This window comes from Haliaeetus leucocephalus, unplaced genomic scaffold (assembly GCF_000737465.1).
Source record: "Haliaeetus leucocephalus isolate CR32 unplaced genomic scaffold, Haliaeetus_leucocephalus-4.0 Scaffold484, whole genome shotgun sequence".
Taxonomy (NCBI): Eukaryota; Metazoa; Chordata; class Aves; order Accipitriformes; family Accipitridae; genus Haliaeetus; species Haliaeetus leucocephalus.
In genome coordinates, this window is record NW_010972920.1 from 2,883,945 (window position 1) to 2,902,886 (window position 18,942).

Here is an 18,942-nt window from a genome sequence, read left to right on the forward strand (position 1 = left end):
GCCCGTGTCAACACCTGCCCGGGGCGGGGAACGACGCGTCGCCGGCCCCGGGAGGACACCACCGGCCCGGGGTGACAGCGGCAGGTCCCCGAAACGCTTGAGGGGGGGAAGACGCCCCATTTTTACCTCATGATTTTGTTGGCGGCAACCGGGAGCCCTCTCCGGAGGGGGGGCGGGGGGGGGGGAGGTTGTCATCCGGAAGGCCAGCGGCGGGATGGTGGCTTGGGTTTGGGGGAGACTTGTGAGGTGTTGCTTGCCCCCCAAATTATGGAGGCGAGGGGGTGAGTAGGGGGCTGCTCACCCCCGGGGTTGGGAGAGCGGGAGAGGGAAATGGCCGCAGGCGAAGCTGGGGGGCCGGGGGGTCAGACCTCCGTCTTCAGCATGGGATTTACTTGAGGGTGCAGACATCTCCTCTTCGTTGTCAGCCACGATTGTTTCTCCGCAGGCAGCAGCTCCTTTTCTGGGAAATCTTTTTCGGCGCCCAAATTTCAGTTGTACGGAGCCTCGTGAGACGGGGGGATTCTCTTCTGGGCAGCTGAAGCAAGGAAGCGCAGGTAAACGTCACTCCAGCATTAAAGCTCATCTTCTCTCAGACGCACCGAAATTCTTCTGGTGGCTGTTTCCACGTTCAGTGGGGAGGAACGTGGGCCTACCGTGAGGGAAAGATGGATTGAAAAATAAAATAAAAGCAGCAGCCAGGGGTGGGGAGGGATGTAGGGCTTTGCGCGCTGACCTGTGGGACAGCCCAGGTGGAAAAATGGTGCTGGAAAAAAAAAAAAAGGATCAAAGAGGTGCAGGGAGGTGTCTGAGGGAGCAGCAGGTGGCTGGGGAGGGCACGAGGTGGAACAAGAGATCGGGCCCAAGAGCTTTTTATTGGAACTTGCGGCTGCCTGGACTTGTGCTGGACCAAAAAAGCTCATATATGGTCAGAGAGTGGGAAATGCAGAAGGAGCCTCTGCGACAGAGCAAGGGGTTTTGATGAGAATTGGGCTTCAGAGCGAGTGAGTAATCGGGAATGGGTGCACGTTAAACCGTGAGCCCGTATTTCCCTCCCAGGGCCAAAATCCGTGATCCACAGCAGCGACCTTGTGTCTAACAAGTCGGAGGCTCGCAAGGGGATTGAGGAGTCATGGAGGAATACCGTGAAGGATGCCAGTCGTTACCTGATCAGAGGTGCATATTAAACAGAGTCACGTGGTGAGTCTTGTGTTACGTCTGCCACCACTATAGGAGACATACGCGATTAACGCCCATCCAAAAAGAACCCCTTCCTCAAACCCGCTCTGCCTCTGTGTTTTAAATTCATGCTTTTTCACTCCTCACTGAGATTTTTTAAGCGAGGAAGTTTCTTTTTTTCCTCCTGTCCACTCTCACACCTCCCCGTCTTGATCTTTTCCCAGGACACTGAGCATATAGTTACATTGGACAAACACGTATCATTTTTTTTGTAACGACTGGTTTTACATATGCACATACGTCTGACTGAAAAATAACAATTTTAGTCTGGGGAGTGCCAGGTGAGATGTAAACATCCAAACAGATGCCGGGCCTTCGCAGTGCCCATGGCCCCTATGGAGACAAACGCTGCTGTTTCTTTGGGAAGTTTGCACCATCTTGCACCACAAGAAAACACGTAGTGTCATTGCTACTCAGGTATTTTACAAATATTTCCGAAGAAACCAGCAGGCAAGATGAGCCTGAGTTCAAGAGTTTGGAGCAGGAAGGAGTTGATTGAATTGAGAGAATATTCTTGGACACAAATTTATCAGGGAGAGGAGTGGAACTGCAGGAGTCGGGATGTTTTTAGTCAAAAAGCACATCGGTGGAGAATAAAGAGGCCCCTTTTAACGAGCGCACATATAGCAAGAGACAGGATTATAGTTTACGGCAGATATCTGAACGGTTTAGGACCCGGTTAAACAAAGTCCTTGCAGGCGGATGCCGCTCCACGAGTAGGTCTGTAGACCAGGCGGATCTTTTTCCCAACTCATCTACAAGTGAACGAGAGTGAGGACAGCCAGAAAAATCACAGCCAAGAGCGTTAAGAGTGAAACGGCCAACGTTAACCCGGGCAGACGTTTCTTTCGGGCAGACACAGGCCGGTTTCTGAGGGAAGCGGCCCGCAGGAGGTGCCACCATGTTGGGTGTCTCTGGCGCAGGCCCTGCCCACTGAACACCGCCTCGGTGGGGGGTGTCAGCTCTGTTCGCGGAGCTCTCGGGACAACCCGGGTTTTGTAGCGAGGCCGCCTTTCAGGCCGGTTAAGAACCGAGCTGGAGGCTTTTAATCAGGCCCCGGTAATGCTCCCTTCGCCGGACACAAGCCGGGAGGGGGGACCGCTGCACCGTAGGAACGGCGAGCGCCGGCAGTGGCGGTTTGGGGGGGGACGGCAGCAGCGGGACACAGTCCGGCGTTTCCGGCCGCTGCCGGAAGTGCTTGCCGCCGCAGGGGATGCTTTTCGCGCTGCACCGCGCTGGTGCTGCAAGATGGCGGCGCCCGCTGGTCGCTGCTTGTGGAGAGGTGAAGGGGCTTCGCTGTCTCTTTCACCGCCGGGAAAGCGCGGGCGCTGGCTGCCGGCTTTTGTCTATCTATCTGCAGCCGGTGGTTTTTTCTCCTTTGATCGCGGGGCAGGGGGTGACCCTGAGGGGCGCTGGGGCCTGCCCTGGCGGGCGGCCCCCGGGGAAGTGAGGGAGGTGGGGGCGGCTGTTTGAGGCGATGTTTGCTTTTTTTCTCTCGCAGCACTGGCCCCGCGTCGCGGGTGGATTTTCCCCGGGCTCGACCAGCGCCTCGCCGCCGCCCCCGCCTTGGTGAGCCTCACGCCGCCCGCCCGGCCCTATGCTGCGGCAGCGAAGTGAGTGCGTCTCTTTCCATCCGAAGCAGCTCTCTTGGCCGTCGGGTGTCCTGATGGGGGGGTGTGTGTGGTGGTTTCGGCGTCTGCAGTGTGGCTCTAACAGCCGACCAGGCGTTGGTGGCATCCCACAGGCTGCTAGCTCTTAGAGAAACAGCCTGGGGAGAGAAGATTTAAGCTAGACTTGCAGGGAGTGTTTTATGTTACTCTTGTAATAACGAAGGTAACAGTTATGGGGAGAGATTTACTTCTTTATTTTGATGTGTGGTTTTGGAAGGTGTGGCTGGATTATAGGTTAAGGAGTACTGTCAGCATCAAAGCTGATAAGCTTATGGAGTCAGTTTCAAACAGTTTCTCATCTTGCTTCATGCTGCTTTTTATTGTTGAATTTCTTCTCTTTTTAAATCTAATATTACAGTGTAAGTGGGAGAACTAAAAATGAACTCTGTGTACTGAGGGAAGTGTGCTGTACACAAAGTGTTCTGAAGTGTTGCAGACTCTTTGACCGTAGTTAACAGAGGAGTGGAGTAGCTAGCTGTTACTTTAATATTTTTTCCTTGATTTGTGAGCCTTTGAAAGTAGGTAGGAGAATAGGGTTTAGGATTAGTGTTTAACTGCATCCAAAATGATACAGGAAAGGGAGGAGAAACCTTTTTTGAAAGGTGGGACTGCTATGATCCACAATAAGGAGAAGAAAAACTCTGCAGATGTGGCTCCTTCTGATGAAGAGGAAGGTGCGTGGGATTTGCTGGATTTAGAAGCAGCTCGGGCACAGTGCCCACTACCAGCCTGTGTGACGGCAAGACCTGTAAAAGTTGGTGTGTTATTTGAAACTGGTTTTGTGTTGATATAGTAGGAGGTTGTTAACTTGGTTCCACGCTACACAAATGTGGCTTTGTTGTCTGAGAAGCTTAATTGCCCACAGAGCTTTTGGTTTCTGAATGTTTTGATTTCTGTCTTGGCCACCTAAGACAAGTAACTGGGATGAATTTAGGGATGCTGTTCATCTTTGTGTGGAACCTTCCTTGTTAACTAATTGTTACTTAATAAGTGACACATAACAGTATCTACTTTTTTCTCTTAGAACATGTGCCAAACTCTTCAGTTGATGATCTAACAATATTTTTTTGTTTGTCTTAGAACTGCAAAAAAAGGTTCACGTAAGACCAAGCAGGAAGAAACAAAAAAGAAAAAAGTAACTAGGAGGTGGCCGCTTATGAGCAAGCCCGTGGATGATGTATACTTGACATGGTATTATGAGCGGCCATCCTATGATGTGGAAGAGGCTTTGGGTATGCTAAAGAAATTTCAGGAACTGGACTTCACTAACCCCAAACAGTATGTCTATATTAACGTATCCCTAGATATGGCACTACAGAAGAAGGTAGGTTGGAAGTTTATACAAGTTTTGATACTTTCTTCTTTTTAACATGGGAAGGCTGTGTTGAAAGTGTAGAGCAGATGCTGCTGTTGGCCTTCTAGGCTGCCTCTTGCAGCTTCTCCAATTGTTAGAATAATGTGTGCTTTTGCAGGTGGCTTTGTGCTTTTATATATGTATAATTAATAAACATCCCGCATACTCCTGAGGTGAAGATAGCACCATCGAGGATTTTGAAAACAGGCTATTATGTGACTAAAATTCACGTCTGGACAGAACTGATCAAACTAAGTTTTACATCTGTTAGGGCTTTCCACTTAAAGATGTGTTACCAAAATCATGTGTGTGCTTTGTTCTGGGATGACTGTTACAGGGAGAAGTATAAAGACAAGCTTTTCCCTGCCTCTGTCCTTCATCTTGTTTTGATTTTATGTTTTTTTTAATAACGTTCCTTGAAAGTATGCTATTGCTTGTTTGCCTATGACCTTTTTGATATAAAGGTGTCTAGCCCGGTTTAGTCTTTCCCTAAAACTCTTCCTGCTTCCCCCATAAGTTGAGAACAGTTACGCCACTTGAGAATTGCTTTCTTCACATGCGTAACTAAATATCCCTTTGGTACACCAGGGGTCCCTTAGAGCCAGAAAATGAGTTCACACTTAAAGAAATGCAGAGCTCTTGCTCCTGCTGTTGGAGGCTGTGTGGTATTCTCAAGGCTTGGTAAGAGACACATTCCTTGCTGACGGTTTGCATTGGCCATTGCATCAGAAACATCATTTAGATAAGCTGCAACTATGGCACCTCGGTGTTTGTTATTGACTGTACCTGAGCCTGGTAGCAATCCTGCACTGGAGTTGCTGATCCCGGCCCCTTTCTCTTGGGCAAACTGCAGCATAAGTAATTCATGTCTCAAGTTTATATTTGAGTATATACTGGACATGAAAAAAGCAGTCACAATTTCTGCATCGTGCTTGTTTGTTATGACCTCTGTGCAAGGAAATTGTGGATAAGATTGCTATTTAGGGGACCAACTCCACATGATTGTGTAACTTGCCTTACCTCATGATTTTTTTTTTGTTGTTCTAATATTTTTCTTTCTTTACTTATTAGAAAAAAGTGGATCCATTTGCCAGCACTGTTCTTCTTCCGTATCGCTTTACAGATGAAATGAATAAGGTCTTGGTTTTCACAGAGGTGGGTAAGCCTGAATTATTTGTTTTTATACGTTTTGCGTATCTAGCATGCTCTTACAACACAACTAGTTCCTATGCAAGTACTATACCTTTTATTGAGAAGACTCTGCGAGTGCTTTACAGAACTGTTAAGTCTGTCTAGGATTCATCTTCAGCAGCATCTTAATGTATTAACAAGCATCTTACAGGATTTCCTTCACCTTGATAGGTTTACATATATGTAGATTATTCTAGCAATGCACTGAGGCAGTAAACATTTGCATAAATGTGACTAAGGAAGAGATCATTAAAGATCATATATAGCATGAAACCTTTGTCACCTTTCTGTAATACAGGCAGATGGTTTAGTGTAGCAGCCATGTCCAACCTCGCTGTCTTCAGCCTCAGCAGGCAGTGCAGATTAGAACTGGGTGTTATTCACAGTGATTTGTGCTGTAACAGGATACCCTTGGGAGAGGAGGGGAAAGTAACTTCTCCTCAAAAACCTTAAGCAACTTAACAGCCCTCTGTCCCAAACCCTTTATCTGCTCTCCTAGGAGTTCACTAATGTGAACTAATGTGTGTAGAGCAGTTGCAGCATCTGTATGAGACTAGTTTCAGCCTCTGCTGCTGTTCTTTGCCAGTTAATCATTCTAACAGAATAGACCTGCATATATCTGTATGCGATTATCTTGGAGAACTGTCACAGACTTAGTTGACTACCCTTTGGGCTTAATTTTTGTAGAATTCTCTATCTCAGCTACAAGGTAAGAATCCTCCTACAAAAGGGAGGGCTGACCAAAGACCCGAGCATGCCAGGTTCTTTGGTGCTGTATCTCACAACCTTCTTTCTTCACTGAAATTCATGTGGGATAAGAGGTACCATGCCCTGTGAAGGTGTATACGTGGAAAAAGGCTGAGCGACTGAAACACCTGCTAGTGCTTTTGGATGGAAGTGTGGAGCTATTCGGTTTATTCTTGTGAGGAAAAGTTGATTCTGGTTTTGAGTTGTGAATATCTGCTTGTATCGAAAGCTTGAGCCAAAGTTTTTACAAAACCGATGCCTCTTACGTTTCCATATTTCAGACTATTAAAAGCAAAACCTTGCAGAGGACAGATGAGGTTTACTTCTAAATGCTCTTTGAAGCCAAAGTTTAATAGTGCTTTCAGAAGTTGAATAGCCCTATTTTACCATGGTTTTTAGTAGCATGTTCTGTGCTTTTCTTTAAGCTTAGAGTACGATGTTGGCTCCATCCAGCGGATGATTCGTTATAGTTTCCAGGGCATGGAGGTGGTAGAGAAAGGGCTTTTGATAGAGCTTCTTGGCAATGGGATGGCCTTTTCTCCTTCTCCAGTAGAAGTCAACTGAAGACTTCAGTGTTCCTTCTTATTGGGACCTGGAGTGGAGTGGAGTGGAGTTGCTGCTCCTATAATCACCAGCATTAGATATTTTGGGTCTTTGATTGCCTTAAACCATTCTTTCCTTTTTAACCTGTAAATAGCCTGGTTTTATACTCAGTTGTCCAAGATAAATCACCTATCCAGTACTGTTGATATAGACTAATTGGTAGTACAGATGTTACTGAACTTTTTTTTTTCTCTCAACAGGATGAGCAAGAAGCTGAAATAGCTCGAGAGAATGGAGCTGCTGTTGTGGGAGGTGTTGAATTAATCAAATGGGTATTTTTTTTTTTTTTTTTTTTTTAAGAATTATATAAGTATCCTAACTTGAAACAGTGACTGAGGGGAGTGGGGAGTGAGAAGCCTCATGTCCAGTAAACTCCAGCTTGAAGTTAGCAGCCATTGTGAAGCGTAAGAGATGGGGTTTTGTGCTCGGACATGCTTGTAGATCAACTTGTGTACTGAGGTAATTTATTGTATTCCTAAATATATTTAATTGTTTTTATTGCAGATTTTGGAAGATGAAATCCAAGTGGACTTCTATGTAGCTGTTCCTGCAATAATGCCTAAGCTAATACCGTTAAGGAGCAAACTAAAACGAAAATACCCAAGCACAAAAAAAAGTAAGAAGCAATTCTTTCTTACAAATCCCAGGTACTGAACAAGATTTAACTCTAGAGGCGACACTGAAACTTTTTTGCTGAAGATGTATGATTGCATTGAGTATTAGACTGTATGTGACTGAACCACTTTTTTTGTTTTAGATAAGAGTAGTTTTAGGAATCTAGGACTGTGCTTTTCTCCTACAACAGGCAAATGTGGGATTAGAATCAAGATAAGTTTGCCTACTAATTGCCCCTATGCTTGTTTGTCCTGATGAACGGTAATAGTATTGTGAAGTTACCCAGGAAAACAGAAACAACTTGAAAAAAAAATATTCACTGAGACACTTGTCGAACTGTTGGCAGTTGTTTGGATCCCAGCTTCGTGACTGCTACTGCTCCTTCTGCCTGTTCGTTACTACTCAACAACAGATCTACTTATGCTTTTCCTTAGTACAGCCTGCTCCCTTATCTGTGTGGTCTCTCATTTTTTGTAATGCTGAAGACATTTCCTCTTCAGGTCAGGTTTTCACAGCAACTGACATCGGACTTTTGTCCTCTCTTGCAGACTTACTTTTTTAGCTCTGTGTTAGGAGTCTATTTCAAATACGACAAAAAAAACCAAATCTGTTTTTCCAACATAGAGCTTGTGCCAGCTGTCTGAAGCACTGAGTATTGAACCATATCTCTTACTTTCCTGCCCCAGCTGTCTTAATGTTTTGTAAGCTGCAGGCAGTGTTTTTAGCCTCCTAAACATTTAAGACAAGCCTATTAACCTGTCCAAAACATTGCAACGGAAAATACTCCAGATAGTTTTCCTTTGTTCCAAAAAGTATATTGTGCCATTATGAGCTTACTTGATTTGTAGCTTATCCAGGGCCAATTTCTCTTGGAGCCATCAAAAGATCTGTGGGAGAAGTAATGCTTGTATTGGAAGCAATTGAGTGATGGTGTAAATCTGTCAAATGTGCTCTTGCAGCTGAGATAAGAAATAGCTTGACTTGTGGGAATGGCTGGATTGGGCCAGGGTGTTCCAGGTAGTGTGTTTACTTTGCTATTACGTAGTTGGAGGCTTCATTTGCAAGGAAAACCTGGGGCTTGTTCTAAACCGAACTCAGTAGCTTTTGGTCTTTCAGGCTGCTTTAATTGTGTTAGGTAATAAAGCTGTGTTTTATATATGCATAAGCAGGTTCTTTATTTGAAGTGAAGCCTTTATTACGTTTCCTACTGTATTGGCTATTCATGTCTGTTGATTAATAAGGAAGGAGGGAAAATAGAAATTATTTATATAGTATGTGAGAGGGCACCACTGTCTTGTCCATGAAACTGCATTTTTGATTGGAGTCTAACTGCCTTAATTGAAAGATTGAATTCTCTCTTTACTAATATCACACTTAGCCACATTAATAAGCATTACTCAGACAACTTTTCTGCCTTTTTTTTTTTTTAAAAAAAAACTAGATTCCATGGGCCATGATATTCCTAAAATGCTGCAACTCTTCAGAGAAGGTCTTGAGTACATGGTAGAAGGCGAGCGTCTAATCAAGACAAGAATAGCAAGAGTAAGTTGTATATAGAGTTCTTAAGGTTTTTTTTGCTGGGCAGAACTGCAGTTAGTGTTAAAAGAGGGAGGGGGATATTTTTAATCTGTTTGTTCCCAAGATTTTTAACCATGTTCTTTGACCTGTGAAGTAAATGGAACTCTTACTCTTTGTTGTGTGACATCTTCAGCTGATGTGAGCACTGTATGTTGTTAATGTGTGGTCATAGAAGATGGCTCCGCTAAAACTGAGAGCAAGGCATACCTGATGCTAAGACGTTAAGGATGCCAAGAGTGGGATCTGTATTCGCCACTATATTGGCAAGGAATCGTAATAATGAACAAAATAGCATGAGAAAAGTTACTCTTCCTAGTGATCTCCTTGTGAGTTGACATCTTAACATAGGCTTCCCTTTCCTCCTGCCTTCCCCAGCACTCTTCTGTGAGTAAAATAGAGCTTATTTGTTTTTTTTAATTAAATAAACCACGGGTTGTGAGTACATGGTCAATATGCACAGGTGGATCAAAAAATGTGACCTTTAACCTAATAATTAAAGACTCATTTAACTTTGATAACTTTAGTCCTGGACTGGAGCAAAAAGCAAGAACTGTGCATTACACCTGATACATAAAATTAATTTGTGCTTTGCTGTCACATAAGAAAATGCGTCACATAAGGGTATCTTTTCTCTCTTATTTCTTTTTTTTAGGCCTTAATATGTTTTCCTTAATTTTTTGTTATTTATTTTTCCTGCTCATTTTGTTTTGTTTGTTTGTAAAAGTGCCTGATTTTTAGTTTTCCTTTAACTGATACTGGTACAGAAAGGAAGTGTATGAGATAGTTAACCCCTGCAGCTTTGGTGGTTAGAAATAAGCAAGTTTGTTTAATTCTGGCTAGCTGCTCTGAGTTGTGCATGTGAATTTCAATGGCTTGCTCATCTATACGATACTCAAAACTGAGGTTCTTGGGACTCTTCTGCTAAAGTGTGTGTTATCTTGCACTTTGATAGAAGCAGGAAGTATCTTTGGCTGTTCGTAAGTTTAATGGACTGTGTGAAATGCCTCGAATCCATAGATTAGTCGTAGTTTCAAGTATTGTGACTGTATTCTTTAATTTTTGCTTTGGACTGCTCTGCAAATTAAACTTACTGTAAAGTTTCTTCTTGTGTAGTCAAGAAGAAAAATCAGGTTTTTAATAAAGGTGAATGATGAATTCTTGATGTCCTGACAGTATTCAGTGCAATTGTAGTTGGTTCTGCTTAGTGTATTAGTTCTGCAGCTGTGGCTCCAGTTTCGGAAGTTAAAACCACGTCCTGTCACTGATGTAAGGTGTTGGTGTTACAGATTACCTTCGGTTCTGTGTCTAGGCAGCTCAGCCCTGCAGTTTCATGGCACTTCCGAAGATTTGGTGCAGCCAGAGATGTCACTCTGTACAAGTAAACAGTAGGTTCTCACGAATAAACTCCTAATCTTGGATCAGAAGCAGTTTGATGAGGGTTTCCTTACAGAGTTCATACGTGCTAAATTTATGTCAGCTACGTGGCAGAGGTGACTCTTAACACTGCACACACAGTGTGTCATGCTCTGTCACACTGTTGTGCATTGAGTTGTGTGCGGAGGGGTGACTCAGTGGTTATGGCTTGTGTAAAATGTCTCCACCCTCTCTAGCTACTATCCTTTACCTGACCTAGTTTTCCTACTGTTTGCGCAGTGGCGCTGGAAGGAAATCGAGTGTAGGCAAGGCTCTGGGAGGCTGCGAGAGCCTTGAGTGGTTATGCATATCTGCTTACCACTAAATCAAGAGCTTTTTAAATTTAAATCTTGTCAGTGAGAAAATAATAATTTATGAATTACACAGAAGCATGAAGATCAATTGCTGTATTCCAAACAGTAGCGTAGATGTTTCTGGGAGTCTGCCAAGCCGGCGTTTCTCAAAGAGATGTTTTCCCTTTAGTGCTGCTGTCTCATGTTGCCTGTTAGTTCAGTTATGGCCAGTGGCTTGATGTCATGCTGCACTCCCACGTAAGTCAGCAGCCTCAGTGTCGTATTCTTAGTAGTAATTGAGATGTCTTTGAAAAGCCCAGAAGTTGGCAGCAGTTAAGTTTAATTAGCAGATCTGAAGTTGTAAAACTGAGAATGTAAAATCTTTTTTCAAGACGTGGAGCTTAAAGCAGAAGGGAAACAAATGAGGACACTCGGGATATCTCCTTCAGAATTGAGCTGTCTGCAGAGGGCAGCTTAAAGTCATTTTCTTGAGGGTTTTGACATAAGTCTTGAGTCCAAACAGGGTGCTGTTGATCATTACAAAATTCTCTTTTTCCCAAGTTGGAGTTGTCTTCAGAAAAATCAGAGTCCGCATGTGACACCAGGAAGGAATTTCTAGTGTATCTTCCTATCTGTGCAGAGAGCTGCCTGCAAAATTGTTTTTCTATGGAAAAGAGTAAGATGGTTTCAGGAAGTGAGACTTTAAGGTTTGTTCGGAAGGATGTGTTTTCTGGGAAGGGACATGTTTACAGGAGCACTGTTTTATTCAGAGGGTTAGAAGTATGGAGAGATGTGTACTGAACCAGAGATATCTCAAACTGGGTACGTAGAATGTACAGAAGTGTGGAAATGAGAGTTAAGGCAGGAAACAGAAATGCCCATTTGCACTAAAAGTAGCATCTAGGTTCCTTGTCTGTAAATGTGGTTGAAGGCCTGAAGTGTAAGTGTCCTTTGAAAAAGAAAAAAAAGACAAGAGTAATGGATTCCTAGCTTTGAACTCCCTGAAGGAGGCGGGGAGAAAATCCCACAGTTGAGGAAGATGTGTTAACTCTTGCTACTTTGAATACTTGAGAGTTGAAATATGTTTATTGGGGGATGAAGGGAATAATGCAAAAAGCATAGGTAGTAACGGTTGTCTGTTGTTACCAGTTTGAGCTGTTCTCTTATTTGAGATACCACATGGAAAGGCTTGCCTGTCGGCAGTGCTAAGTCTAAATGATTCCAACTATTGACAAGTCCAGGATGAGAGAGATTTTCAGCCTTAAATTACGTACCTTGGAGTTGCATGTGTTGCGTAAGTCCTGATGGTATGCGCTAGACTGTACCTGCATAACGTCTTCCTAGTAGCCTGGTACTGGCAAAAGGCTTGAGTTTTGTTCCAAACAGGACCAAGGATGTGGAAGAAGTTGTAGCAAGTTAAACTAGGAATAGGAAATAACCCTTTACAACAGCCTCAGTAAGGGTATTTCTATGCCTGCATTCATTTTTTTTTTTTTTTTTTTTTCCCTGCGGACTGCATGGGGCTACTACCTCAGAAATGCATCTCCTTTGAGTGCCAGGATGAGAAAATGCTGTCTGCACGGTTGATGTTGTTATAGGCTCCTGCACAGAACTCTGTTTCTTCCCTTATTCTGACCTTCTCAGGAAGGTTCATAACTGAGCAGAAACCTGTGAAAGCGAGGCAATGCAAAATACATCAGTGCTCTTCTCTTATTGATACTGTCAGTCCTCCAGATGTCTTTGCAAGTGGTACAGAAATGTTGTTCTGCCATGTTTGTCAACACTTACGTCTTGGTTCAGAGGCTTTCTTTTTGTTCCTGAAAGCAGAGATGCGAGTTTCTGGCCTCACTGTGTAACAAAAGATGCTTGATGTCCCAGAATAATGGCCAAGTGGAGTTGTTGCATTATGCTGCTGCAAAGCAAAATAAAACTTGTTTAGGAGTAGCTCTAAACCTGATTTTTAAAATAGGTGTAGTTAACATTTTGTGTAGAGACATTTGAAGGCAAGTGCTTGGAGTTTAGTAGAGTCAAGTGTTCTGTGTTGAAATTAAGAGAAAATCTGGTTATATTATAGTGATGCAGAGGTTGCATATTGTTATGGGATGCTGGTCAAATTACCGTTGGTAATTTCTTCGCAGTTTACTGTGCTCCAGAAATGTCTCACTGGTACAAAAAAGTAAGATAGGTGTAAAAGGTAAATGTCTTAATAGACAGCATGAGGAGACAAAAGGTCCCTGCTTGGAAAACAGAGGTATGAACTCATGTCTGTTTTTGTGAACCCACTTCTTGCTTTGCATTTAACTGAAATTATAAAAACTTTTTTGTTTCTTGGTTTTTTGTGGGTAGTAGGAATTCTAGATCTTACTGTTGAGAGAGCCAAACCTAAAATTCCGGGTCTCTGTGGGTTTTCTGTTGTTCTTAGTTTGTCACTTCAACAGCTGTAGGAGGGGACTTGGAGGAGATTTCTGCCTCCCCCCCCCCCCCCAGCCAATACCACAACTATAAGCCCAATTAAGGTGCTCTGAGAACTTATGTAGCTTTCTGGTTGAATGGTGGTGTGGTTTAACCCCAGCTGGCACCTAAGCACCATGCAGCTGCTCGCTGGTGGGATGGGGGCGAAAATCGGAAGAGTAAAAGTGAGAAAACCTGTGGGTTGAGATAAAGACAGTTTTTTTACTGGCTAGTTGCTAGCTTTATTTTCCTGCCCACTGATTCTTAAGGTATTGAGTTAAATAGCTGGCAATAATCTTGTTTTGCAGAGTGTTAATCATTTCTCATCTTGTACCAGGTGTTCCTGCCCTGCAATGACTGCCATTCCCTACATGTGTGTTATATTTGAACTGCCTGTTAGTTAAGTCTGCAGTACAGTTTCAGTGCTCTGAATGATCTCTTGGTAGAATTCTCTAAATAGAGTTTAGAAAAGCAGTTCTGTGGTTAAAGCTAGTGTTTTAATTGCAAGGCATCTTGTTGTTTTTCAATTGCATATTTAGCCAGCAAATAGTTGAGTGGCTCTTCTGTGCATTCACTTGCAGTCTTCCAAAGATCCCCCAGAAGATTAGAAGCATTGAGACTTCATCAATCAAGTTTTAAACATGATCTGTTTTGGTGAAACTTGTGCTATGCTGAATATTAATAGGCAATTTCCCACTAGGCAGCAGAGTTAGTGGGGGAGGCCCTTTTAAAGACAAATATAACATGTTTCTTATTAAAAAAAAAAAACCAAAACAAAAAAACAAACAGTAACTTCCCTGAAGCTTTTTACAGCACCTTGTGCTGCTCTGGAGAGAAGTGTCCTAAACTTTAAACAGTAAGATAGGTAGTGATTAATTTCTGTGTTCTGATTGTAGTATATACTGTCATTTTCTAAGGTACCTTGTGGTTAGGTTGTATTTATACAAAGTGGACTAGGAATTGATTTATAGTTGCTCCCTCTGCAGGCATGATTATTTTTCAGGAAGGCTCAGGATTTAAAGATATTTACCTGTCATGGCAGTCGGTCTGAACAGAGTAGGTTGCACAGTCTTGAAGATCTGGTCCAGAGTACTTTGGTCAGTTTGGCGAGGGTTTGAATTAAACTAAATATCTAAGTGCTGATACACAGTGACTGTGCATACACAAGGGTTTACTGTGGAATACTTACTTGGAAGCTGGAATATTTATTTGGATGTGTAAGCTATTTTGAAATACTTGGAACCCTCTGACCATTACCTTTTTTCATTATGGAGCTGTCTGCATCTCAAGTAAATTATGGTACGTGATCTCTTGGGATGTGTCGTGTTGTCTGATTTGAATGAAAGTCACTCTGTCCTATTTTCCTGTCTTAACAGCTACAGAATGTTAACTAACACCTTCAGATTTTGAGATGGATCTTGTCTCAAAACTTCTTGTACTTCTTTATAAGAAGTTCTAACTTGTTTAGAGCAACTTGCAAATTCTGTCTCTTCTGAATGTTTCTAGACTTTGTTACATATGATGAATGTCAAATAGCTCCCTGAAATTGTACAACTGTACAGGTCTTAGCTTAAGACCTCAACTTAGTGTAAGGTTTGGAAGCAAACACTATTTGAACCTTCATTTGAAGTATAGTTTCTAATTAGTTGCTACCAATGAATTTTTTATTTAAATGGTTCTGAGTATTCCTCTTATTTTGTATTCGGTAGAGCATGGTGTGTCTGTCAGTGAAGTGAAATGCTCAGCATTAACAAACAGATTTTATGTCCGTTAATTTATGAATGATTAGGCACGTTGCAATCAGCATAACAATGATAAAGACAAATGTGTTTTGGCCTGTGTAACAGAGGAACTGCATTTAGATTGTAAGTCTGCCAGAAGAGCATAAAGAGAGATTAATGGACCAGACCTGGGAGAAGACTAGTCAAGTAACTATATCTCTATTGCAAATTAATGCATACATTTACAGATAAGTGAGATATTAATAAAATCTGCTCATGCTACATTGGGAGGTGGTGGAGAGGAAGAGGAGACCCCAGTGGAGCCTGTAGGCTCCCCTGAAACATTGTTAATTGTGTGAGAATAAATGCTTTTTTTTTTTTTAATTCCATACCTGAAAGCTCTAGAAAAAGAACTTGATTTTTCATTCAGATAAAGAAATGTGGATGATATGGGTGAGACCAGACAGCAAATGAATTAAAGCATAGCAGGGCATTATAGCAGCCAAACATTTAAGTCTGAGAAATGCACGTTAAGCTCTCCAGGAGCTGAGAGTCAGGTCAGTCCTGGCTTTGACCAGAGGCTGTTCAGGTTGGCCTGTCTCTTGATCATGAGTTGCACGTTCTTGAAGAGAGTCCAGATAATATGAATAGTAGTCATGGTTTAAGGTGATTGGTCTAAGAGAGAAGATGGAGGTATTAATTTTTTGGCAAGTGTTGGTTCCCTTCCAAGTATCTGTGATTGGTGCAGTGAGGATCACATCTGTGTTGGAAGTAAGGTGTGCTTAAGTGCTCCATTAGATGAGGACATCGGGCAGGACAAGGAGCCATCAGTCCACAGTTTTTGTTGGAAGGTCAAAAACGCCATGGACGGGAACCGGGGTCCGTAAAAACAGTAGATACAGAACTGGTATATGTTTAGAGCTCAATGCTTCCACGTAACTTACGTAAAAAGTAGAAATTCCATTTCATATGTTAAAATGGGAAAGAAAAGAGGATGAAGCTTTATATTTTTTTTTAAATTATTTGTTTGGTTATGTTAAATTTCTTAATGCCTTCAGTTTTAGATGCTTTTGTTTTTGAGTTGATCTGTTTTGCAGTCTTTGACAGCTACTTCTTGAGGCTTTTTTCTGCAAATACTTTATTTTAATGTGATTTTTTGCAAAAACACTTGTACATATATTGTTTTTAAGACTTTACCTCTCTAAGGCTACATGTTGTTACGGAGCCATGGAAATTTAATGTCATGAGTAGAAATACAGAGAATAATGATGAGCGTATAACCATGTATAAAATAGTTTTTTCTCCCAGTCACTTGGATATGGCTGTTAATGGGATTTGTAACTCCTTAACAGGGAATGCAGAGAAACAAAATCTATCCAAATGTAAAATAAATATGTACCCAGTGCTTTCAGATTTATTAATCTAGACTTTAAGTATCCCCATGGCTAACTTTGCGTTATTCTTTTTCAGCTGGATATGCCTACTGAGCAGATAGTTGCCAATCTAAAAACAGTTATCCATGATATCTGCACGTTCAAGCCATTGACTTACGGTAAGTAGCTGTTCTTCTCATGTGGTAGTTGACATTACAGCCAACAAAATTAAGAAATGAGTCTTGTTTACTGGGTTGTCATTAAATGACCTTGCTGCTTTGTCCGCCTTGGGACAGGAGGAAGCTGTTAGGCAACTCAGTAAATCAAGACGTAAGAAATTACAGCCTGTAAGGGCATGAATAGCATCTGCTCTTATTGATGTGAACTCCAGTTGCACCTTATAAGTGCCTGTGTGAGGAAAGGAGTGAGATATTGTACAAAACTTAAGTTTGCAGGCTTGGTGCTCAAGTGGATTAAAGCCATACAAGGAAATCCTTATGGGACATGGAGGTCTTCAGTGTCTGTGTGCATTGGTTTTACTCCACTGACGTGACCCTGTTGTGGCTCAATGTATAGAATCTGAACCTGGAATCCACCAGCAATTGCTTAAGTTAAAGCTTGTGCTTCAGTTAACATCTAGTCTGGTTAGCTACCCTGTTTGAAGGTATACCACCTTTTTTTTTTTTTCCCCTCTATTACCAAGATATTTTTTAAATTTCGGCTGCTCCAAGGGAAAAGCCGTTCATCTTTTTTTTTTTTTTTTTTTATTCCTTAGCAAAAGGATCAGGTTACAAAGGAGTAAAGGTGTGAATTCTGCGTGTTGTTCCTGTGGGTTCTGCTCACTGTTCTGAGCAAATAATGTGAACAACTCATATGCTATCTGTTCTTATTCATAATGAAGTAAACTTTTAAACAAATGTCATCTGGTTAGCTGGAGTGGCAATGGTGATTTATGAACCTAATTTTATGGAAGAATTAGCCTTGTTTGAGCTAAGAAAACGGTGTTTTAATACTGGCTTAATGTCTGCAAAAAGAATCATCTTGCATCTCTTCCAGTGATGCTGTTAATAGTAACTACTGTACAGAGGAGAGACCACGAAAAGCCAAGTACACGTGCCTTTAGAAGCATTTCAGCCCACATAAAACGTATAAGGGGTTGGCTGACTTGAGATATAAGTAAATAAAAGCAGGAAGTGGTGGTATTTTTGTCCTGAATGAGTTCTTATGTGAACTACACCAATCTAGTTAAGTAAGGGTAAGCTTTTCTGGTCTTAGTAGCATTTCTGCTGATTTTGCATTATCAAGTTTGGTTCTTGTAGTGGGTCTCTTACTGGCTTCATTAAAAGTATTGGCTGTTTATAGGAAGTAGACTTGGTAATTAACACATCTTTGCAACAGTGGAGTCTAGATATGCTTGCTAACTACCAATCACTTAGACCAGCTAGTTATAGATATCAGTTCATTAGTTCCTTTCAGACTTCCCATATGTAATAGCATGTCCTCATGCAGCTATTTAGTTATCACTAAAATGTCATTCCTCTGCGAGTCACTTGATCTAATGTGAGACTAAAAATACCACCAAGCAAATGTTCTCAGACTGTGATGTAGATCTATTTAATCTTCCATAAAGCAATCTGACTGTTTTTGTAGCTCTTCTTGTCAAAAAGGTTCCTTCAGCATTTCGTGGTAGGATCCTCAATTAGAAATGGTGTCTTTTGTGCTCTTAGTTATATATGAATATTTGGGTGATCAAAACTCCACCACTGTCCCCCAATATCTTGCCAATCAGGACCGCTTCCCAAAGTGAGTTAACCTGTATTTAATTTTTTTTTGGAGGAGTGTGTGTGTGAAGTTTTACTTGTATGTTCAAAGGCCCAGGGGCACCAGTGATGTCAACTGCTGGTGAGGTAGTGAAGGAATAAGGTAGCCATCAAGTTAATATCTTTTTATGGCACCAGAGTGTGAATTGTGTTTTGAACCCAGTCTTCCAGGGTGGATGTTAAACACTCTGTCTGAAGGGATGTGTCTACATGTATAGTTCTGATCCCGGTCATGTGCTTGATGCAGTATGGATTAGTACTATGACAAATCAGCCTGGAGACATGAAGAGTGGGAGAGTGACCGAATTGGTGGTGTTCTTTGTTTTCTAGGTCCTTTTGTACAGAAGTTGGTTATTAGATCTTCAACCAGTGAAGGTTTGCTATTGAACCTTGATGGACTCCTACCTCAGGTGGAAAAAGTAGAAGAAAAAAATGCGGAGGATGATGAAGAAAAACATGTCCAAGAACCTGTTAGTACCTGATGTCTTTCCTTGTGGATCTGATGATCAGCCTTGGAAAGCAAATAGTGTAATTCAAATCATACTTTATGAAAAGAAAAAATAAATTTAACTTGTGAATTTCACTGGTAAATTCTTTGTGACAAGAAACATTGTCACAGACAGGAGTCTGTTGTCAAAACTGAAGACATTTTAGATTCCTTTTGTTGGTAGCTGAAAGCTCCTTAGTTTGTGTGGTTGTTTTTTTCTCTGCACATAACAGTTCTTACTCTAATAAAAGTATTTCTGTAACTTCTGAAGTATTGCCATCCAATTTCCGCAACTGCAGCCAAAAGGCAAGCACGTGTTATATCCATAATACTGGGCTCTTTACTCTGTTGAAATTGCAGAATGTTCAATGCTTTTGTTGTCTTGACTCA

The 18,942-nt window shown here is 41.9% G+C and overlaps 1 protein-coding gene across 2 annotated transcripts; it reads left to right on the forward strand.

Annotated features, from left to right (window-relative positions):
* The first annotated feature begins 2,472 nt into the window (after nucleotides 1-2,472).
* On the forward strand, nucleotides 2,473-18,616 carry MRPL1 (mitochondrial ribosomal protein L1). Of its 2 annotated transcripts, none has more exons than XM_010575518.1 (9): nucleotides 2,473-2,518; nucleotides 2,738-2,849; nucleotides 3,987-4,230; nucleotides 5,332-5,415; nucleotides 7,002-7,073; nucleotides 7,306-7,417; nucleotides 8,858-8,958; nucleotides 16,343-16,424; nucleotides 18,396-18,616. In XM_010575518.1, the coding sequence occupies exons 1-9, from the start codon at nucleotides 2,485-2,487 to the stop codon at nucleotides 18,545-18,547; spliced, it is 993 nt and encodes a 330-aa protein (XP_010573820.1). In that variant the 5' UTR covers nucleotides 2,473-2,484; the 3' UTR covers nucleotides 18,548-18,616. The 2 variants fall into 2 exon arrangements, with proteins under 2 accessions (XP_010573820.1, XP_010573821.1); XM_010575519.1 differs by lacking the exon at nucleotides 18,396-18,616 and adding an exon at nucleotides 16,542-16,622.
* Nucleotides 18,617-18,942: the final 326 nt, after the last annotated feature.